The 24,459-nt window shown below is 41.4% G+C and overlaps 1 protein-coding gene across 14 annotated transcripts in view; it reads right to left on the bottom strand.

Annotated features, from left to right (window-relative positions):
* Window positions 1-24,459, bottom strand: part of RAPGEF4 (Rap guanine nucleotide exchange factor 4) — a 296,774-nt gene that overhangs the window by 224,001 nt on the left and 48,314 nt on the right. For 9 of the 14 annotated variants that reach the window (XM_070580180.1, XM_070580182.1, XM_070580210.1 and 6 more), the window contains exons 2-4: window positions 21,042-21,184; window positions 18,171-18,259; window positions 5,415-5,561 (exon numbers count right to left, since the gene is read on the bottom strand). In XM_070580180.1, coding sequence (XP_070436281.1) covers window positions 5,415-5,561; window positions 18,171-18,259; window positions 21,042-21,184 — 379 coding nt within the window. The remainder of the gene's footprint in view (window positions 1-5,414; window positions 5,562-18,170; window positions 18,260-21,041; window positions 21,185-24,459) is intronic. The other 5 variants (XM_070580178.1, XM_070580179.1, XM_070580184.1 and 2 more) reach the window with 1 other exon arrangement.

The raw sequence follows: 24,459 nt of genomic DNA, 5'->3' as shown, positions 1-24,459 counted from the left end.
ATATTCGTCACCCTTAGAAATATTCCTATTTAAAAATTGCATTCTTTTCCTAAGACAGAAACATGCACTTATTTTTACCATTCAGTTTTATATCCTATAAAGCAAGAAGTAGATTTTCAGCCAGTTAACAATATTTACAGAGGCACATACACATTTGGGGATAAACTCTACTGCATCAATCATTCTGTCAGAGCAATGGTTCTCTGTGATGTGGTATGCCCCGATTAGAATAAAATCACAGTACGTGCCAAGAAGTTCCGGGTAACAACTGCAGCTAAGAAACCATTTTTATTGTGGTGCAGGTCAGACTACAAATTTAAAATATTGCTTTTATTTTTAAAGACTCTGTAGTTTTATTGCTGTCTTAAATTTCAAATAATTTATTCATAAATATGTCTTATTATTTTGAACGTGCTCCAACATGGCTCACAATGAAGGAAAGTTTTTGGCCAGAATTGAAACACAGGTAAACAGGTGGTAGGCCACTAATTCAAGGACCTCTCAGTAGCATCTTTTACGAATTTGATCGAGAGCGCCTCTCCAATCTGCTTCTCTGAACACACTGGATCCATCTCCTCATTCAATTTCATGTATTTGGAATATTCCATGGGAAGATGTCAAAAAATGCTGCAAAGCCGAAAGCATCTTGATACAGACACACATTAGACAGAAAGTCAGGAAGAAAATCAAAAAACCCCTCATGGTTGTTGTTCTAACTATTGGAAACCTTCTTATACTATACGTGCTGAGAAGAAATTCATGGAATTGGAAAGTAAATCAGTACTTTCTTCATTCCAAGAGCCACCAGCAATCATAAATACCCATAATCTTGGATCAACTATTAATAACTGGCTTAAAATTCCCATGCCTACACTTAACTACTTTGCCATTTAACTTCCTTACTGAGAGTACACAACGCCACTAGTGTCAAAGAGTTTAAATTACAAGTGTCTCAAGAACTAAAAATGGTATTCCAAGACTTTTAAATCAATCTCTTTTCTCTCTCTCTCTCTCTCCACCCTCTCTCCCTCCTGAGATGCTACTGAAAAATGAGATGTTTTATACCCTGGTTAATATATTTTATTAAGTTCTAATATCAAAGAGGTGTCAAAAGAGGGAAGCCATTATTGATCAATTCTAAATAATCTCACTGTAATCACTTAAGCTAAGAAAATATGACCTGACTTTAAGATGGGGCAACCCAGCACCCTCCAATCTGACCATAAATTGGCGACTGAAACATACAGAGGAAGAAAGAAAGTCGTTATCGTTAGGAAAGATATAGGGTACAAAGAGAAGCACCAAGCTGCTAGGAATATACCTTGGGGAATATTTATTTCATTTGATGTATTTCTAGAGACTATTGAATAATGCTTCTGGTCACATTTACGACGATAATTTTTTTTAACTACTCTGGGTGCTACCAATTTGACTTACAACATAACAGAAAACATAAAGCAAGAGGTATTTGGGATGAAATTGAGTAGGACTTCAAAACCTCACACGTAGTTTTCTGAGCATGTATAAGCGGAGCGCCGAGGAAACCTGCCTTTGGTCAGGAAAGAAAGCAAGATTCTCTAGCTTTGTGTTGCCATTAAAGTCCCAAGTGTAAGATTAAAATAAACTATTAGCTCAGCCTATTAAAGAGCTACTTTGACTTTTTTGTTGTTTTTTCGGGGTTTTTTTGAGGAAGACTAGCCATGAGCTAACATCTGCTGCCAATTCTCCTCTTTTTTGCTGAGGAAGACTGGCCCTGAGCTAACATCCATGCCCATCTTCCTCTACTTTATATATGGGACGCCTGCCACCACATGGCTTGACAAGTGGTGCATAGGTCCACACCCGGGATCCAAACTGATGAACCCGGGGCTGCCAGAATGTGAGAACTTAACTACTGCACCACCAGGCTGGCCCCAAAGAGCTACATTTAGACTGTGCTACGTGTTAATGATTAGAGACCATAATTCTCAGAGTTAGAAGAAGTAACTCAGAATCCTGGTCCTCAGCTTTTATCTTTCAGCCCCTTTAAGTGACATCAAGGGTGTTAAACAAGACAAAGCTAAATATGAGGGTACTTGTCACCCAATGGGCCCATTGTGACATGCCTCAAAAATAAGTAGTCAAATGAAATGAACATGCAAATTTAGGCCCATGATTCAGGTTATCTAATTTTTACCATTCAGAACCCATGGCCCAACACCGAGCTCCTTACCATGCCGACAGGAGAGGTGTTACTGAGCTTTCCTTTCTGCTGCCTTCTTTCTACCATCTCAACGAAGCTTTTACTAGAATCCTGAAACTATGTAATCTTTCTGTACATATTCCTTCCCCTTTGATATTTGGCTGACAGATCTAACTTAGATTTCAGCTGACAGTAGAGCTTGCTAATGGATCTTATTTACCAGTGTAATGAATGACTGAATTATAAACTCTATTATCTGACATAATCAAGGAATAGGTGTCCTGGTTATCAAATATTTTGCTAGCACATTAGTGCTACATATGCCGTCAATGATCACCCATATTCGAAGAATAGAAATAAAATTTATTTGATGATAATGATATGTTATACTCCGAAATAACATAATAACAATAATATTAATAATAATATTATAGACTTAGTTTATTTTCTGTCTCCTCCAAGTAGAACAGAAGCCGTGGCCCAGAGAGCAGGAGCTCTGTCAGTCTTGCTCACTGCTATAACCATACCTGATACGCGGGAGGTAATAAACAAACAGCAGAGTAAACATAAGTCAATCATTTTTATTCAGAAGGTACTTTAGAATGTTACGATTTCTCAGGATGATCATGTACTGTATATGTACAAATGTGCCCATTAATAAACTTCTGATTAACAGAGATTGCTAGATGACGGCGTTTCTTGCATTTTCCTTTTAGCCAGTTAATACATTGATTGAGCAGCTAATTTGCACTCTGTAGTTAGTTGCATGAGCAGGCAAATAAAATGAAGTATCTGACTAACCTCTTACTCCCTGTGAGGGTCCAGTCCCCCACCTGTAAAAATAAGAGCTCAGACTGAAAACTCTATCCATCCTTCTGAGCTCATGTATGTCACTGGCAAGGGAGGTCAGAAATCATGCTCTGAGGTTACAGAAGAGCAGTTGGACCTGCTGAGCAGCAAAATTATGTGGCAAGATTTGGGATACCTAGGACCACGCTCAATCAAGATCAATGCCTCCATTTGAAAATTTTCCTCTAGGGGAAATATCTATGGAAAACAGCCCTAAATGTATTCCGATACAATCTAACCAAGGGATCAAATTGATGAAACTAACACATCGCTAAGAGTGAGGCATCCAGACGTTAGGAACCTCCAGATGCACTCAGTAGTATCACTTTTCATGTTTTCTTACCAAAAATGCTGGACTTGATCTAATCAACCTTTTAGCTCTAACTTCCATGTACAGGAACCTCTGGGGTGAAGTGCACAAAAGATACTATGAGAAAACAGTCAGACAAACCTTGAATTTGGGAGAAACTGACCTGACCTTTTTAACAAGTCAGCGCCATGGAGAGGGGTGCGGTGGGGAGACTGACTTAGATATAACCATCAGATGTAACACATGGTTCTTTATTCGAGACTGGTTTGAAACAAAACAGATATAAAAGATATTTATGGAATAAATATTTATTTATTTATAGATATTTGAACTGTGGGGAAATTGGAACTGTGGACAGGGTATTAGATATTAGGATATTTCATTTTACAGGTGAAATAATGGTATTATGAGTATACGGCAAGGTATTCTAATTTTCTGGAGACATATGCTGAATATTTAAGATTAAAGATCATGATGTCTGTCATTTACACTAAAGTGGTTCAGCAAAAAACAAAGATGAGGCCCATGTGGCTACATGTTAACAGTCGCTGAACAGAGTGGGGGTATCTGGGTGTGCACTGTCTTATCCTTTTTGATTTTCTGCATGTTTGGACATTTTTTTACTAATAAATATTTTAAAAATGTTCACAGGTAGCAAGTTCTCAGGAACTTCCTTCACAGCCCTGAGGGCTCCTAATTAAAATAAATTTTTAAATATTTCCACAAACCATCCACAATCAGCAACTTGAATAAGTCATCACAGACAAACGCAGTTATAATGACACACATCCCAGGTAGGAATCATTTTCGTTCTTAAACCAGTTTCTCGAATTTTCTTTTTGGAAAAGTCTTTTCAGTTTACCTTTTAAGACAAAAGATCCAACAAATGGCTTATTTGCCTCAAGCCTGGTTCCTTTTAATTGACAGAAAAACTCTCCACACACACCTCATGCAAACCTACTTCAGTTTTGCCTTCCTAAAACTAGCTTTTGTCTCTGAACTTTACAGAGCGGTTGGAGCTCTTTAATATTTTCTAAGAGGAGCATTTCAAACAAGTCGCCCCGCCATTCATTCACTACTGCCAGGAATAAAAGTAACAGGTCTCACCACCAAGGCCTTCCAAAGCTTTGCGGGACTTTTAAGGCAAAGCACCACTCATCCACCCGCAGGTTTGCTCCCTTCGTGCAGCTGTCATTTGTTTGGCTCTGGGGGAAACGATTTGATTACACAAAATTCTTTTCAGATCAAGTTTAAAATCTAAGCCACACTGGGACAAGTGGCGAAGCCTGCCAGCTCGATGGGGTAACACTTGGACATGCTGGACCACGGACAAAAATAAGGAACAACCACAGGTTAAAACAGAAGCTTGAAGAAGAGAAAGGAATAAGCGTAAAAGATGCAAGCCTTGGCTGGGGCTGTCGAAGTGCCCCATTGGCCATTACTGCAATATAAGCTCATTTATGCCCCATACTTCTTTGTGCACGAGTGCAACATCCCCAGGGGCGCTGGTAAGCAGCAGCAGTGCCCAAGCGCCCAGGGCCAGCTGCATGCACCCACTGCTGTGCCACCTATGCCTTCTGAAGCTGGCAAGTCACCAGACATCTTTATGGCCCTCATTTCCCCTACCTTATTATAGGGCACATCATTTTTAAAAGCATTTAAATGAAGCAGATGTTAACCCCATTCATTCCACTTTACCAGGGAACATGTCAATGATGATTTTTAAAATGCAAAAGAAAATGTCAAAGTATTTTGTTCCCTGGTTAAGAATACATCTGTGGAACAGGAGGGAGGAAATACATAAAACACTCTATGGTCATTCAAGAAATAATTATAAGGTATGTCAAACTACAGAAAATTGAGCAAGCACTAAATTAAAAAAAAAAAAAAGGATGTCTTGTGTCAAAATGGCTTTTTCAGTCACTCATTTCAAAAACAAGTTTTGAAAATTAAATTCCATCCACGGGCTCAGAACAGAACACATTAAGGCTTGACTGTAATGCCATTACCCATGTGGCAGCTCCCTTTCTTTTCTGCAACTACATTAATTGACAAAGAAGCCTTGGGGCTCACCTCCCATAGTGCCTTGAAGTCCTTCTGCTCGATGCGGAGCAGTTCGCTGCTCTCCCTGGTAACGATGGTCGCATGGCGGGGTGTGTTGTCCAGAATGGACTCTCCAAAGGCTGTCCCAATTCCCAGAGTACAGATGGTCACTGCATCCTGAGAATCCCAAACTGGTCATTAGAAAATGAGACACTTAACCGGTAGGCGAGTTGTCTTTTCTTTGAATCGAAGTGTAATCTGTACACAATAGAACACTCAATTCAATTGCACAGTTCAACAAATTTTGACAAATATATATACTGTGCAATCACCACCCGAATTAAGACAGAGCATTTCTATCACTCCCGAAAGTTCCCTCAGGCTCCTTTTCAGTCGAACCCTCTTTTCAGAGGTAATGGATGTGATTTCTATCACTATAAAGGAATTTTGCTCGTTTTAGAAGTTCACGTGAAAGGAGTCAGACAATATACCCTCTTTGGTGTCTGGCATCTTTTGCTCAATGTAATCTCTGTAAGATTCATCAGTGTTGTTGCAAGGATCAGTAGTTTTCTCCTTTCACTGATGAGTAATTCTCCACAGCATGCCACAATTTGCTTATCCATTCTCCAATTGGTGGACATTTGGGTTGTTTCTAGTTTGGAGATATTATGAATAGAGCTGTGAGCAATAATCTTGTGCAAGTCTTTTTGTGGACAGGGTTATCTTTTATATGACTACTCTCTGCTTTAGGAAAAAAGGGGGGAAATCATTTGAAAACAAACTGAGTTGGCTATTTTTTTTTTCCTGAGGAAGATATGCCCTGAGCTAGCATCCAATCTTTCTCTATTTTTTATTATGTGGGCCACCAGCACAGCATGACCATTAACAGAGCGGTGTAGGTCCACACCTGAGAACCAAACCTGGGCCACTGAAGTGGAGCACACCAAACTTAACCACTAGGCCAACCGGGGCTGGCCCCAAACTGAGTTTTTCTAGTAAGAGGACACAGTTACAATATTTAAACAGGAAACTGGAATAGGGATGCTGTTGTGTCAGTCTGGCTTGAAGATATGAGGAAACTGAGGGTCAGAGTGGTTGATTCACATGGTTCTAGTTCACACCGATAGTAAGTAATGCAGTCAGATTCTAACCACGGCCGTCTGACTATAGATTCCAAGCTCTTTGTATGATGCTGCCTCCTGCAGCCACAACAGAGTAAAAACAGCTTCAGATGAAGTGCATTGTGGCTAGTTTAATAAAATGTGAATCAATGATTTAAAAATTTCTTAAGGTGTTCTAAATAAGTAATTTCCTCTCTGTATGCAACATTGGTGATAATATTTGTATTTAATCCTAACTAGTTTCACATAATGCAAACAGCCACTCAAAACCACCTGGACATTAATTTCAGGGCATTATCAAGTAAGGGAGATGCACAAGCGCAATGCTCCGAGTTAGCACAGTTTTCCTTTCACGCATGTAACACACGATAATCGACAAATGTTATTAAGATCAAGTTAGTGATTCTGTAATCACATTTCTAAGACAAATGCCCACAAGAAACCAGTTCCTTGAACCAAAGCAAATTGCTTCTGCACGCATATAAAATTATGTTCAGGAAAATAAAATCAATAATATCTCAAAAAAGAATGAAAGATCAGGGGGAGATGGAAGAACAGCCTGCTAATAAATTTTCCAGAAAGGCAGTTGCAAACAAATTCAGTCAGAAAAATATCCCCAGAACTGAAACATCAATACTCAGTGAGTTAAGTACATCTGAGTAATTTTCAAATTCTAGTAAAAACACAAGACAGATTACGATAAATCACAAACTTTCACAAATTCTCTAGAATATCAGGTTCCTTTGAGAATCCTACTAGCCTACTTTATTTTTTTTTTACCATCTGAATTCTTAAGATAGGATTCTTTTACCTAACTTGTACTTTCCACTATAGAATTCTATTTTAAAACTTGACACGGATGGGCCATAATATTACTTCTGCCACTATCCACGTAGCTTAAATATCCAAGGTTATCCGCAAAGTATAATGCAAAAGAACTATAAAGATCTGTTATTCATGAGCTAGTTGTAGATTTTTATGGATTAAATAGTCTTCTCCTGTCTCACTTCCTATCCCATATAGTTTGTCACCAATAGGTATACAAAGAAAGACACAGACTGTGAAAGGCACATGAGCCTGTCTCCTTGCTGGTAAACAGCTCTTTAATAAGGAGAAAAGATTGAAATGATTCTTGGATTGCCCCTGCAGAGTTCAACAATACCCATGCATTATCTCATAGAACAAAAGTGAGTCACGTTGGTATTGCCAACTGCACTCGTCAGTGCAGCTCACTGTATCAGGACCTCTGGAAGGAGAGGTACCTGGCTTCGGTCACCTGGTCAGCACCCAGGCTCATTTCCAGGAACCCACACTCTCCTACCAGAACCAGTGTAGGATCAGCCCTACCTACATTTCCTCCTTCACACTTGACGCATTCAAATTTAAGGGCAGGGGGTCACAAATACAAGATATGATCTTAAAATCAGGACCATAAAACCTCACCTGAAAGGAGTATTATTTGCAAGTTCAAACTTTACTTTTGGCTGACTCAGGGTATTTTTAGGACAAATTGACTTAGAAATCTGACTGGATGTGGGAGGTACAGATTGGGCACTGGGATAACTGTGCACAGGGAAATGGAAGGTCCTCAGAAGATCTAAACACTAATCACTGTCTTTACATCCATCGGTGCTGGGTCTTATTTGAATTCTAGGCAGGGTCTTACAATATGCTTATAAAATAATTATCAAATAAAGAAATTTACATTCAAATGTTCTTTCATTTAGCAGAACCAGTATATGTTGCTCAGTATGTATGTTGAAAGATGGGATAAATATTAGCAGGATGAATGTGAGTCAATGTGGTGGGAGCATCTTATTTTGGTCCACGCTAACATCTAACCAGATGCCTACAGGTCAGAAGTCCAAGCCTGAACACCTGCAGATGTACTTCGTGTATGTCTTTGCCTGTGGCTGAAAAGTGTCTGTTTCTGAATGTAACATTACTCTTTCTTTTAGGTTTACACATACTCTAGAGATCTGCTCATGTCTCAATACTTATTTAATAGGGATTATTCAGACTATTTTATTTTCTGCTCATTTGTAGCTTAATGTTCAGAAAGGCTACCTGAACGAAAATATTTACAGGGACATAGAGACTGAAGAAAGCAATCAGGACCTACTCAAGAAATAGGAAACATTAACAACAGTGAAGGAATGTCCTGTTCTGCGACAAGATGGCAATTTATCTTGAGGACTTTCAAATATGAAATGAAGGTTTAAAAACTTGAATGTCTTCAATATATGAAGGTGGGTTTATGCAGATGCTGCTGGAGTCCTGCCAGATTCCCCCCATCCCCATCCTGAGGTCATTTATAGCTTTCTGGACAGTTCCCATTCATACCTATGGCTTCCGTGCACGGTCACCTGCATGGTTTCACCTGAGGGCAGAGCACTGGGCAGTTAATGCCTGTAAGATGCAACCTCCACCAGAGAGGCGTGAGAGTATGAGGTTCAACACCCCAGCCTCGTAACCCTACACAGTTTCCTAGAGGGTCCCCTGAAGGAGGGAGCCCAGTTGCCCACGGTGGAAATCCTCTTATCAACACACTTTTATTGACTTTCCTTCATTCCTGGTCTCACTTCCCCACTCCCTTACAATGCTTCCTAAGGTCATCTCCAAAAGAACCACTTGTAGCCAAATCTTTGTCTTCAGGTCAGCATATGGGGAAACCCAAAACAACAGAGTGGGTTAGTCAAACACGGCTATGAGTCATCAGTTACCGTGAGACCTCTGAGGACGTACCGGGCTGAACCAGCATTCCCAAAGGGACTTCAGTAATGGGGACAGAGAGCAGCTTATCACTTCATGCCTTGCATCAGACCTACCTTTCTTGGAGAAACTGAGTTTCTGTCTTTCTGCATCTCTGCCTTGAGAACCTTCCTGGTACCCTAATTCTTCTCAAAATGGCCTACTGTCTTGTTCTGACAGCCCTTGCTGGGCCCCCGTTCTTCTCTGGCTCCCTTCTGATGTCTGCCTTCTTTGTCACCTTGCTTGGCTGCCTATCTCCATCACTGGCCTGCTTCCTGACTCTGCCCATCACCAAGCCATGCCCCCTCACGTTATCACTTGTTAGACCCACCTCAGTCCTTCACCATACTAACCCAGGGGCTGTGTTGCTCCAACGTTCAGCTTCCTCTCTCTGTCCTGCCCAGCACCGCCTGAACATGCCCTCTAGACGGTTGCCACCTCCACCCTGGGCAGCCTCCAGTTTCCAGGTTCTCCTCCTCTGCCCAGCTAGGCATCAACTGAAGTCATGATCAATATTTTGGCACAATATGTGTTCCAGTGGGATAGGTGGGGTCTGCTTATCTCAATTCCTAAAAGTTGGTATTAGGTAAGTGAACAAAGATTTCAACAACGGCACCCCACTGGAAGCAGGGAGCATCAGTAAAAGGTCCCTCACATAGAGGTGCCCAGAGTCAGCACACTCGATGCTTAGCGGGAACATCCTCCGGAGGCTGCTTAGTGAGAAAAGCATGGGCCTTGTAGACTAGATTCAAAACTCTTCTCTGCCAATTACCAGCCCTGTGGCTTTGGGTAGAATGCTCCCAGGTGTCTCAGAATCCTCATTTGTGAAAGAGGCACAATCTTCCTCATAAAATTATTAGCAGGATTCAATACAAATAAAATAATATATACACAGAGTCCTATATGGTTCCTGGCACATAGTAGACGCTCCATAAATAATGGAAAAGATTATTTCCGACTCAGCCATATTTACATACATGTATAGGTTATCTACATTTCTAAAAAGCAAATTATGATTTTCCACTATTTAAATAATAATCTCTATATTGGTCTTGTGTTAATCTTCAATTAACGATGGCTTTTCAACACTTAAATTCCAAGTTTTTCTCTGTCCCCAAGTCTGGATGTCAAGTGGTTTGAATAATCTGCAAAACACTTCAGCTCTCTGGGGGAGCTTGTATTCAAAGGAACACTTCTGACAATCCTGCTGTAAATCAAAGAATCCTTTTCTACTGCAACTAATCACCCCTTAATTTACCTGCTTTGTATGTCTGAATTAGGGTAGACTGGCTTTTCTTAAAGCAGGCATTCTCGTATGAGGCATTTTGTTTGTTTGTTTCATCATAAACACTGCTACGGTCTGAAAATGGGAATGGTGTTAAGAAAGCCAATGGTTATGTCATTGATATCCAAGCTAATAAACATGGGCCTTGCAAATAACGTCTATAAGCATCTGCTGAAATCCAACTTACACAAGTTACAGGCATTCTGATGAAATTGAAATTAACTAAAAATCAATAAAACAGACATAAGAATTCTCTGTTAAGTATATGAAGATTTTTTTTAATTGTCCAGTAACTTCAAGGGGTATCAGATCTTTTTATTATATATATTTAATTTGCTTCCATATTAATGGCTCAAGAAGAGTTAAATGTCTCATGGCATAATTATTGTTTTGGATTCATGTTGGGTTAACTTCAAGGAACAAATTGGTCCTTTAAGTGTGTAGCCCCTGAAATAAAAATTCTTACAAAGCAAATATCTTTACCATTTTTATTTCAGGCTCATAGGCAATATCTGTCACTAAGTTTGGTAGCGCTGCATTTGTTTCATGAAGCTAAATTTAGTCCTGGAATTTATTGAGTGCTCCAAGTCCTTTTAAAAAATAAAAATTTTATGGAACTTCATCTCTGAATTTGTCAAGACATCAGACTGTATGTAGCGTCAAAAGGATTTATGCCAAGCAGGAAGGAAAAATGTTCTAAGCCGAATATGTTTTTTTCTAACAAACAGCAAAGACAGATCTGTTACTTTCAGAGCACTTCTCTGGAATCAGTGTTAGACACAGCTTAACAAGATCAGGCAAACTGGCTGCTGGAATTTTCGATGAGAATGGACGATCATTAGCATTCTGATAACCGAATCAGGAAGGCCAGCCCCATTACAGCAGAGAGCCAGTCTGTCCTGCACTCTGGCTCAGTCTTGCATCCACCCAAACAAAGAATTACATGGTAACAAAACTAAATACAGTCTGCGGATGCATCACGCAGGATGCTAAATAAACTCCTGATCAGCTCCTAACAAATAGCATGACCCGAGCGTAGACAAGCAGTGAGAGATTACAAACAACTGCCGTGGACGTGGCCCCTTTCACGTTTTATGGGCTCAATAAATGTGTTCAGAAAATGATTCCTGATCATAATGATGTTTTCTGGAAATAATGGGATGAAATGAGAGTAAGTGGAAGAATCAGACAGGCAAAGACAGAAAAAGAGAGAGCGAGATCCACCTTCCCGAGAAACACGTCGGCACTTCACATTTTATAAACAAAAATGCAACACTTAAACACATCTTTGTGGGAGAGACAAAGAGGGTAAATAAAAGCACATTATTTTACTTTTGGGGACAAACTAGCAAAAGCTCATTTTCCAAAACTGGCCAAAGAATTTCACAGAGACAGATAGGAGGATGGATACAGTGACGAATAAGGTCAAGTGCAGCCCGACTCTCCTATCCCATGAAATGGCTGAACGATATTGTTAAACTTCTTGCTATTTGCAATGCCAAGTGCCTTTCTTCCTTTTTCTGTTCTAGCACTGCCCTCTTGTGATAAAACGACATCATTGCAGGCATTGCAACCGACAGTATTCCACTCTAGGCAACCTACTTTTCTTTCTGAAAATAGCAATAAAAAGCACAAATCCCTGCCCTACGCCAGGCTTTGTACTCAGTGCTTTGTATACATTAACGTAGTTAGGGTAGCAACTAGTGTCCTCAACCTACAGGAAATCTAACTTGCCTAAGGTCACACGGCAATTAAGTGGCAGAAAGGGTTTCAAAAGAGGTCTGATATTTAACCAGTGTGCTCTTCATTAGGTGAACGCTAACACTTTAAATAGCATCTCTTATTGAGATGTAGAAGTTTTAATGAATTAACAAACCACCCCAAGAGTGGGACCCATTATCCCTCTCCTCAAGCAGAGGCTTTTGTCTCTCCTCTCCCTTCACACTTGTAGCCTGGATGGGGGGACTCAGCCGAAGGGAAGATGGGGAAGCAGAAGAGAGTGTTGGCTCTGGGGCTCTGCTTGGAAAGGGCCTAACCGTGTGCAAGGGAGAGAAGCGGGGTCCAAGCAAAGCTCAGCAGGATTCTGTACAACTGTATGTGTCCTGAGCCAGGAGCAGACCCACAGGGTGAGGCAGAGTCGGCCTGCACGGTTGTGCCTCCCCAGCAAGCAGACACGTTTCTAAACTGACCGGGTGGGATGATCCCAAGAAAAACGGGGAGGCAAGGCATCTCACTCTCTGCAGCCCAATGGTTTTTTTCCTCCATTCACCCCTCCCAGGAAAGGGCCTGAGGTTTATATTGCCACTGACTGTAGCATCTGTATTTTAATATTTCTCCCAAATGTGGAATTGATGGCTTTTTTTGTTAGAATCTCAGGCAACAGTGATTCAAGGGGGCAAAGAAGGATCCACACTCCGCCAGCACCACCCATGGATACTGGAGGTGCCTGGGAGCAAGTGCCCCTTGTACCGTAGATACCTCCCAGACACCCCAGATGAACGGCCACGCATGCTGGCTACCACTAAGGATGTGGGGGCAGAACACTGGATTGAGTATGAAAATCACAGTCACTTCCAGCTCTATGAGTCACCACTGTGTCATCCTGAGCAGACCACTCATTCACTCGTGACTTGGGTAGGTACAATGCAGTTGGGTCTGCAAAATAGTACAAGGGAATGACAAGAAGGGAGAAAAAGTACTATTACACTGAAACAGGTAGGAAGGTAATATGAATTATGAGCCAAATAAAATATGTATGCCCTGTATATTCTTGACAGTTATATATAGTCATATTTCCTTATGACCATATAAAAGAAATAGGGTTGATTTTTTTCAGAAAAAAATTCTATCAAATCAATAATACATAGTAAGTGTATAGTGTAAAAATACTATGCCAGAATCTGTGAAGAATTTCCTTTCTTGTGTTCCTTATTTCAATGAGTGGCATCACCATCCACCTCTTCATCCAAGTCAGGCTCCTCCCTCTCTCTCAACCCTCCAAACATCCCATCAACCCTGTTCGAACCATTTCACCTCCACTTTGTACATACCGCACCTCAGCTTCCCTCCCTTATCACCCCTACTTATCTCTCCCACCCTCTAACCCAGAAGCCCTTTGAAGGGATGGGCCACACTCATTTAACTGTGGATCTCCAGACTAAAGGGTGGCGGACACCTGCAAGGTGGGCAGGGAGGTGAGGAGGTGTGGAGCTCTGAGCTGGCATCGGAAATGCACGAGGGTGGTTATGGGGCTGCAAGGGAAAAGCTGCTTCTCCTTGCATTCATTATTCCTAAACCACTCAGCCCTCACTCTATTCCTTCCCCCTCACGGCCTCTGGACGGCATCTGTACAACCACAGTGGTCAAGAACTTGAGCCCTAGAATCACAAAGAACTCTGATACTTAGTCATTGTGTGAGCTCGGGCAAGTTATTTAGCATCTCACCTGTAAAATGAGACTGCTAATGGGACTAAATGGGGGAGGGTAGTGTAGTGAAATTATGCCTGTAATATGCTTTGCACATAGCTGCCTGTAGTGGGCGCTCCATGACCATTAGCTATGCCTGCTCTCATCTCCCCATTCAGGCTCAGCTAACAGTGACTGAGGGGCTGAAACTCAGAGTTTCAGAATTTACGACCACCATCTCCTCTGATGTCTGACTCTCAGATGAGAGAAAGCAAGCATGCAGGGCAGGGAGAGACTTGAGGAATGAAAATGAAGGAGAGGCTAGCAAGAAACTGCCCCACCCATTTAAAGACTTGACTCTGTGCTGTCACCTCTTTTCTTTTTCTTTAATTCTCTCTTAGTGTCTTTTAACTTTTCTTCTTTTTCTCTTACTACCCCCTGCCTACTTTCTTTCCTGTGTGAGCAGCAGGAAGAACATGAAATTTGGAGTATGTCAGACCCGAACTCAAATCTTAATTTGGCCACGTACATTTGTGTGGCCCTTGGAAGGTTATACCTAATGTCGCTGAGCCTTATTTTCAAGCCTAATTGTAAAATAAGACATGAATGCCTAAAGATGAAGTCGGTTAATGTACACAGAACCCCTAGCACAGTGTGACACAATGAAGGCAGCTGGCGATGTTGCTGCTGGTCTCTCGGAGTAGGAATTCCGGGTCCTTCCTAGCCTCTCCTCCCATAGCCCATTACAGAACCACATTTTGCTCCCCACTGGGGTATATGAGGGTTAATTTTATGTGTCAGCTTGGCTAGACTATAATAACCAGTTGTTTAGCCAAACATTAGTCTATATTTTGATGTAAAAGTATGTTTTAGATGTGATTAACATTTTTTAAATTTTATTGTAGTAACAGTGGATTATAACATTATATAGCTTTCAGATGTACATCGTAATATATTTCGAATTCTGTGTAGATTACATCATATTCACCACCCAAAAACTAATAATAGTCCATCACCTCACATGTGAGCCTGTGATTAACATTTAGAATTAATAGACTTTAAGTAAAGCAGATTATCTTCCATAATGTGAGTGGGCCTCAGTTGAAGACCCTACGAGCAAATACGCTTTCCTTGAAGTTTCCCAAAGAAGGAATTCTGCTTCTAGACTGCAACATAGAAATTCTGCCTGAGTGTCAAGCTTTTGGACTCAAGACTGCAGCATCAAGTTTTACCTGAACCTCTAGCCTGGAAGTTTGCCCTCCAGCTTTCAAACTTGCCAGCCTTCCCACAACCACATAAGCCAGTTCCTTAAACTATCTATCTATCTCTTTCTCTCTCTCATTCTCGCTCTCACTTTCTCGCCCTCTCGCCTATTGGTTCTGTTTCTCTGGAAAACCCTGACCTATCTAGGGTGCTACTCTGATTGGCAAACTCATCACCCTGATTTGGCCACATCACAAGCCAGCAGAGACACAGAGCCCATTACAGGGCCAATGCAGGTAAATACAGCTTTTTTTGTTTCTCCCTTTCAAGCACCTTGCCATGGGAGGAGGTTAAGCCGTCTTGTTCACTCTCCTTAGCTTCTTCCTCCCATGTGGCTGGAACCATGTTCTGTCTATCAGAGCTGCCTGGAAGGCTGGCCCTCTGTCTATCTCAGGTTACTCTCTGGAGGGATGGAGGATGTAGAGGTCAATGCGCTTCCTCTTCCTTATATCTTAGCAACCATACAAATCAATCCAGAGAACCCTGCTTGGACACTGTAGCGTAAAGTACTCAGAGGAGGCAGTAAGCCAGCTTTGGTGTAAAGCTACTAATTCTCAACAAATTAAGACCAAGCTCAGATTAAGGAAAGTGCTGTGCATTGAGTTTGAGGTCAAAACCACAGCTAACATCTAGAATTAAATGTTTATTAAAATTAAAAAAGGAAAACCTGCAGCTAACAACAAAGTTTTATCAGCTATTCTTTGCTAGGACCTCATGGGGAGGGGTAATTGGTCCAGGGCAATATTCCAGGAGCCTCCGGCCAAAGGCTATTTTAATACCATCCAGTCTCATGCCAGCTTTTACCATCGGATGTGTCAGCACCTCACTGCTGACGTGACTTATCATCCCACAGGTACAGCTGCTCTGCCTTTTTCATTCTTCTCTCTTCCCCGCTCCTCCCTGGGTTTTCCTCTCCTTCTCACCTTTCTCCTTAATTCTCATCTTCCTTGCCTTTCGTCTCTTTCCTCACCTTTCTCGTTTCAACTTCTCCCCTCTCTCGATCATTATTCACTCAGGACCACTCAGAGGAGCAAAGAGACTCGTTCTCTTCCAGGTCCTTTCCCCTCCACAAATCCACGCAGGTGAGACCTGGTCAAGGTAAGCATCGAGAGCAGCTCTGAGCAGAGAGGCCCAGCGGGTACCCACCAGGACAGCAGCCTGCAGGTGGAAGGTGTGCAGAGATAAGGGACACAGGGTCACCTGAAAGAATGAGAAATGGCCGAGACAGGGGAAAGCTGCAGGCTGCATCATGTTTCTTTGGAGTCAACAACACAGAGCAGTGGCTAAGAGCATATGTTCAGGTGCTTGACTGCTCGGGTTTTATCTTGGTTCCCTGAATTTCTAGATATGTTACTTGGGGCAAGTTATTTAACCACTTGGGGATTAGTTTCCTAATCTGTAAAATGAGAACAATAATATGACCTACCCCCAGGGTTGTCGTGAGGATTCTAGGAGTAAATTAATACCTTTTAGGTGCTTAGAACATTGCCCAGCACACAGCAAACATGCAAGAAATGCTAGCTCTTCTCAGTCCCCCTGGGAAACTGAGGCAGCTTACAAGATTCAAAACCCACCTCTCACCTTGGCCCTCTCTGAAATCCAAGAGAAAACTGGCCCTGTGAGAGAGGGGAAGAGGGACTCCCATCCAGGTTGGGAGGCACAGGTTCCAGGCAGGTTCAAATGGAACTTTCGACGCACTGATGCATAGAAAAAGCATCCTATAGCTTACGTAGAACTTGGCCACTGGCCTGAGACTCTAACCATCCATAACAATGGGTACAACACAGGCAACTATATTTCCAACTCCAATTGTCCACCTTAGCAACAATCTTTTGGGGAACTTCTCCATTTTTTCAGATGGGGACTGCCCACAACTCCAATATGCACGAAAGCTCCTGCAAAATTTAAATCTCAACTTCAGTGTGTCACAAGCGTTTCCTACATTTGAAGGGTGCTATGTATGAAAGAGGCTCAGAAGCACAGTATTAAATACGGTACTTGGCTGTAGGTTATTTATCCCTTTAACTGATTCTTTGATTCTTCTTGACAATTCTGTCCCATTTTACAATTAGCCAATTCCCTTCCTTCCATTTTTATCTGAATCCTGAATATTTGGATAGAAAACCTGGGCCATCTTCATACTGAGGCTTGGAGGTGGCCTTTAGGGGGCTGTCCTTTTGAGATTTGAGGTTCTTGGCTCCAAATAGGAAGGTTCTGTACATTTAGGCCACATGGACTAATGATGGAGCAAGGGTCACTGCAGATGTGAAAGGAGGCTCTAGGTCCAATTTTAAATAGTCACAAATATTGAGGGGGAAAAAAGAGTATGAGTTTTATCTGCTAGGATGCCAAGCTCCTCCGAGGTGACTAATGGAGACAAAAGAAGCCAGTGTTGCACTTTAGAAAGAAATATATACTATTGGCCCTTCCACATTTGAAAAGGTGAGGAGAGAAATAGAGAGAGACTTCCCAGGGGGACTGCATCAACCACATTTCCCCTGCATCACTGGAGCTCCTACAAGGCTGACGAGGGGAGCACTTCTAGGATGAAGAAAAGTCAGGATACCAGACAGAGGAAGGATCTGAGGAGAAACCTAGGAAGACTTGCTTCTCCTGATCCTCTGCTCACATTTCACCTTACACAAGAGCAATTTATCACAACGCAATTGAATTGTTTGCATTTCCCAATAGACGGCAACCTCCTAGAAGGCAGGCAATGTCTTCTTGCACTTCGTGTTCCAACACCAGGCTCCATACTCAAGTCATGGGAGACACTCAATATCTATGTTTCTTAAGTAACTTAGTAAAGGGATTCAACAAACGCTTGGTGAACTCCTTGCTATGGGAAAGAGGAAATGGGTTTGAAAATGTAATTTTGATGGCATAAAAGACATAGGCATAATGTGTCTTTAAAAATAACAATAGTAAGTCCTACTTAAAAAAAAAAATAAGTTATCTTACCTGGTGACTGCTGGTTTCAGATACTTTAACATCCAAAGACCCTGCCAGGACAGCATACCAGTTTGTTCCAATATCACCCTGGCGAAATACTGAAAAAGAAATAGTAATGTAAATATACCAAATTTAAAAACCAAATAGGTTGGTTTTATCGTATGACCTGATAGTTTCTCACTGGCTATTATAAGCGTAAGCTAGACCTGGCTGAGCTTTCCATCCTTCCTCTATCTATTCCCACAAGAACAGGACATAGTTCTCTTTTCCTTATCTATCAACAAAGCTATATCCCATTTATCCAATACTCTATGAAGTAGAACTCTATTAAACAGAACTCTTTTATATTTACAGAGCAGTAATAAGGAATGATAACCCTAAATGCTATAAGATCCTTTGAATTTAAGAATCAATTGATGTTCCATGCAATTTATCTTAAATACATTTCATTATATAATGATTCCTGGAAAATTATCACTTTAGATGGGTACATATTAACAAGCTTCTTTGACTCAACAAAATACCAGACTTTCACTCCAATTTCCTAAATGCATTTATATTAAAAGCAATGTATTTTCTAGGATAGAATGTCTCCTTTTAAGTTAGCCAATGAATGATTAAGAAAATAAAACCTACTTTAAAAGTTTTGACTACTGTATTATCATTGTCCATTTTCTTGTTTTTTAATAAATTCACTGCTTTTAGGCATTAGGATTAACTACTCTTTAGAAATGACTCTCATCAGAAATTTCCAAACCTGATTTTGCTTTACTTTTGTAATCTCAGAGAGAAAATATTTAGATATTTAGATAGAACCTTAGTTCCCAGATTATATTAAGACTAGTACTTTGGAAAGTCATTCTGAAACACTGGTTCAAAAATCTCACAGAAACCCAACTATCCTTTTAAATATCCTAGCTAAATAACTAGATGGAATGATCTGATATTTTAAAATTCTTTTCACAGTTAGAGTCAGAGGTCAAGTGACTCAATGAAAAATCACATGACAACTCAGTGGGACACTTGAGTTCTGGCAAGGCTAGTGCTTCTGGGAGCCGTAATCAATGATGACAAGCTGCTCTAAACTCCCTGACTAAGACATGCTGTGGACAGGCGAAGCACAACAACGGCATCCGACCAAGTGCAATGATAAGCTTGAGACGAGGAACCGATGAGTTTACAGCTGGCCTCTCCAGTGGCTCTGCTCTTCCTAGCCTTTGTAAGTGACTTATTTTAGAGTTAAGGCTTCGCCTTTCGTGAACTTTTTGGCTCCAAAAGACATTATCATTTGCCAATCAAATTCACATTACATATCATGGAAGATTCATTTTGAAAATGGCTTTAAGAAACAGAAAATAGAGTCTCATTCCCAAATGAATAAAGTTCCTAATATCAGAAAGAAAAAAAATATTGGTTTGGAAACAATATGTATGGATTGTTTTTTAAATAGAAATGGGACTACGTTTGCATGTGCACACATGGGAAAACATCTTGAAGGATATACACAAAGTGTTAACAGCAATCTTTGGGTTTGGGGATTGTAGGTGACTTTTATTTCATTTGTCTTCTAAATTTTCTACAATGATGTTGTGACAGACCCTGTTGGTTTCCCACCCAGAATCACGCCCTCCCTTCCTCTTATCTAAGTGAACCCAGATTTTATACAAGTCCCCACCCTCCTCCAACGGGCCAAGTGCTCAGAGCACACACATTTCTTGCCCAGCTCCACTGGAGTAATCATGATTGGTCTAAATCAATCGTGGTGATCACATTATCTTTGCCAGTGTTTGGGCTGGACGTGGCCATATGATACAATTCTAGCCAATGCAATAACAGAGGAAGTCTCCTGAGAGACTTCTGAAAGGAGACATAAGAAGAAATCGTGCTTCTCTAATTGCTGTAGATATCTGAGAATCCTTTGGGTCAAGTGTGGGAACAAAAGCCAACACCTGCGGATGCATAGCAAAACAAAAACAAAGCAAGATGGGAGGGACCTGTGACCTTAATAATGTCATTGAGCCACTTAATTAACTAACTGTAAAGCCATCCTACCCCAGGACTTCTTGCATATGAGTAATTGATTTTTCCCTCCATGTATGAGTAATTGATTATTGAAGCCAGTTGGATGAGAGTTTTCTGTTAACTGCAGCATAAAGCATCCCAAAAGATGGAAAAACACTATTTTTTAATGAAAAAATACTTGTTTTTCAATGCAGCTGTCACTCTATCGTTTTACTCTCCCTGTCCCCTATTCATACTTGGAATAGACGATATCACTCAGGTTAATTCAAAACATTATTATTAGCATTAGGTAAGAGTCCTTTTTTTTTTTTAATTTTATTTTTCCTTATTTTCCCCAAAGCCCCCCGGTACATAGTTGTATATTTTTAGTTGTGGGTACTTCTAGTTGTGGCATGTGGGATGCCACCTCAGCATGGCTTGATGAGCAGTGCTAGGCCCGTGCCCGGGATCCAAACCATCAAATCCTGGGCTGCCAAAGCAGAGCGCGTGAACTCAGCCACAGGGCTGGCCCCCAAGAGTCCTTTTATCTTTATTTAATATCCTACTGGCTCATATATTTCTTGGGTTAGAGAAAATAATTATTTGAATTTCTAAGGATATAGCTGAATACATGAATCAGTACATCCTTCTAGCTCCATCTAGAAAGTAGGGTGCCCTGGAAGAACCATTTAAATGCTGTGAACAAAGTTAAGGTAATGCTACATGGAACTAAATAAAGTAGAGGGAAATGTCAACCTAATAGCTTTGGTTGAAGCTCAAATATTTGGCACATAAATACCCCATATGTTATCTATCCCCATATCTACAAATGAGCACAGACCATACACGAAAAGATACCACCGGAGTTGCATTTCTTACATGTTATTCCTTTTTCCAGATTCTCATAATAACCACACAAACAAATCTGATGAAGGAGATTTGGGTGAAATTTCTCAAAAGCTTTAACTTCTTTCAGCCGTGTGAAGATTATATCTACATCTTCACTGGATCGTTCCAGCGGTCTATAAAGGGGATAAAAAGCACAAAAAATTGTATCAGTAAGGATTAACCTGAATCAACATGCATTATTCTAATTATACCCAAATTTATACAACTATACCCATTGCAAGTATTTCACTGCAAATATTTATCCACCTATCACCATTATAAGTATGTTCAGGCCTTTGTCAACTATTTACCTCAAATCACGAGTATTGCAGATGAGGTGTTATTGTGATTTATAACAAGAAATGTATATTTGGCCTTTGTCCACTGTCCCTGGCACTTCTTTTCTAAAACTCTCGTAGTTTCCTGAGAGCCGTGGGGGCATCTTTTGTTGTAATATTTGGTTTTTTGCCGTCAGTTCCTAAAATGCTTCAGAGCCATAAAGGTGAAATGGGTGTCTTGTTATTCATAACAAGCCCCTCTCAACCACAACAGAGTTTACGTTCAGGAGGCGACTTTTGGAAAGCCCCTAGGTAACCTAAGGATGGGGGCTGGTTGCCAGGAAGACCAACCATGTGATTAGAGGGTTGAAACTTTCATCCCCAGCCCATGACCTCCAGGGAGGAGAGTGGGACCGGAGATTGAGCGCAATCACCAATGGCCAATGATTTCATCAGTCAGGCCTAAGTAATGAAGCCTCCATGAAAATGTCTCAATTCCAGCATTTGGAGAGTTTCCAGTTGGTGAAAACACAGAGAGCTGCACTCAGAGAAGGCATGGAAGCTCCTCGCCTCTTTCCATACCTTATCCTATGCATCTCTTCCATCTGGCTGTTCCCATATCTTTTTATAACAAACTGGTAATCTAGTAAGTAAATGTTTTCCTGAGTTCTATGAGCTGCTCTAGCAAATTCATCGAACCCAAGGAGGGGTTTGTGGAAACCTTCGATTTATAGCTGGTTGGTCAGAAGCATGATAACAACCTGGACTTGCAACTGGCATCTAAAGAGGGGAGGGCAGTTTCTGGGACTGATCCTCTAACCTGTGGGATATGATGTCATCTCTAGACAGATGGTATCAGAATTCAGCTGAATTGTAGCACCCAGCTGGTGTCAGAGAATTGCTTAATGTGTGGAAAACCCACACATCTGGTGTCAGAGGTATTGACAGTGTGGTAGTAGTGTGAGTAAAGGAAACACAGGAGGAGTGAGTTTTTCCTTTACAGATGGCTACAGTAGGAATCAACATCAAAGTCATGAGTTCAAGGTGACCTTTTGGGTTGTGTTTAATCCCTTAGAAGCACCAGGATATGAAAAGATACAGGAAAATGCAGATTTTACTTAAAATTGAGGTCACAAACACAAATGCCTGCAGATGACAATCAGAAAATAAGTGAGTAAAAAGAGCCAAGTATAATGGAAAAAATCTCTACTGTATGAAAACAATGGTGAAAGTGCAAAGACAACCGAGAACTGATACTCAGCCTCAGTGTTGGCAGTACTATAGGGAATGGTGGGGATCAGAGCAAACTGCAGAGATGGGACTATCTACAAGAAGCAGGCCTTACTTGGCTGTTTTCCTCATTACTGGTTTTCTGTGGAAACATAGGCAGCCATCTTCCAGTTGTTCAAGGAAAGATATCTAGATGTTTGTTCACATTTCTTAAACATTGTGTAGGGCACACAAAAAAACATCTATGGACTAGATGCAAATTGTTGCCCGCCATTTTGCCTTCTCTGGATTAAGAGGAAGCAAAGAACCAAACAAAAATGTGGTACTTTTACAGATTATATAAACTATTTTCTTTCTTTTCTTTGAGCAGTTTTCCAAGTCTGTTCCTTCAATATGCTTTGCAAGATCACATCCTATTCCTTGATAGATATTTCACATTATACAGAAGCTATCCAACCTCGCATATGCCCGGAGCATTCTGGGATCGGAGGAAATGAACCGGGCAAGGATGTGACCAAGACAGATAATTCCCATCAAATACCCATCTGTTCCCTGAATTTACTAGTTTCCATTGCAGTTATGTCAGTCACGTTCTGACCAGTAGACTGTGACAAGACTAGCACGTACTACTTCTGAGGTATGACTGTTAAGATCCAAGGGGTATCTTCCATCTCTCTCTTCCTCAGCCACAACTCTGCAGTGTGTTATGGGTTGAACTGTGTCTCTCCCCAAAAATACGTCAAGGTCCTAACACCAGGTACCTGTGAGTGTGACCTTATGTGGAAATAGGGTCTTTGCAGAAATAATCAAGTTAAGATGACATCATACTGAATATGAGTGGGCCATAATCCAAGGACTGGAGTCCTTACAAGAAGAAGGAAATTTGGACACAGAGACACAGGGATGATGGCCGTGTGAAGGTGAAGGTGGAGATCGAAGTGATGCATCTACAAGCCGAGGAGTGCCGGCAACCAGCAGAAGCTAGAAACAGGCAGGGAAAGAGCCTCTCCTAGAGCCATCAGGAGAACATGGCCCTGCTGACACCCTGATTTGGGACTTTTAGCCTCCAGAACTATGAAAGAATAAATTTCTAGGTTTAGTATAAACTATACTAGTTTGCAGTATCTTGTTTCAGCAGCCCTAGGAAACTAACACAGAAGGCACGTATTTCAGATGCTATAGCCACAAGATGGAGACTCTGTCTAAGCGACAAATAAACTTCCATTGTGTGAAGCTACTGAGATCTGGGGGGAGGGGTGTTACCACAGCATCACCTAAACCAACACAGAGGTCAGGACTAGAGGTGCCAGAGTCCAAAGGAACTTGGGACATTGTCAGAGGAAGACGGATCCCATCATCAGAGATGAACATTTTTGGAAGACAGGAGCAGATGACCCATCACTAAAAGAAAGACCTGGGACACAGCTTTCCTGAGTTGAGAGGCTCTTCACCTGCTCCCATCACACTTTCAGGCCCAAGAAAACCAGGGTCAAAAATATGCCCACAACCTCAGCTAGCCTCCTGACTAGCTCTCCTAAAGAGTTTAGATCCTGCTTCCCAGGGAGGAGGAAGGAAAATCCTGCGGCATTAGGCATTAGCCCACTTTCTGAGATGACCAAGTGCCTGGAAGAGCTGACAGGTACGCAGGCTGTACCAGGGAGGGTGCAGCACGTCAGAATCAGCGCATCCTTTTACCTGTCAGCCCTGTGGAAAGGCTTTAAAAACTCCCTGCCAGAGTTGTTCTCAAAGTTAGGGGGCTTTGAAACAAAGGCTAGAACTCCAACAGTTAATAAGGGGGTACAGACAACTTTCAACAAGAGTCTTTGTGTGCCCAGTGGGAAAGCATTTCACAGGCAGTGAGGTGACAGCAACTGGCAGAGGCGCCCCTCAGTGAGGAGCCA

The sequence above is a fragment of the Equus przewalskii genome, chromosome 17, assembly GCF_037783145.1.
Source record: "Equus przewalskii isolate Varuska chromosome 17, EquPr2, whole genome shotgun sequence".
In the NCBI taxonomy this organism is placed as follows: domain Eukaryota; kingdom Metazoa; phylum Chordata; class Mammalia; order Perissodactyla; family Equidae; genus Equus; species Equus przewalskii.
Note: the sequence above shows the minus strand (reverse complement) of the source record. Positions and strands in the feature narration are given on the sequence as shown.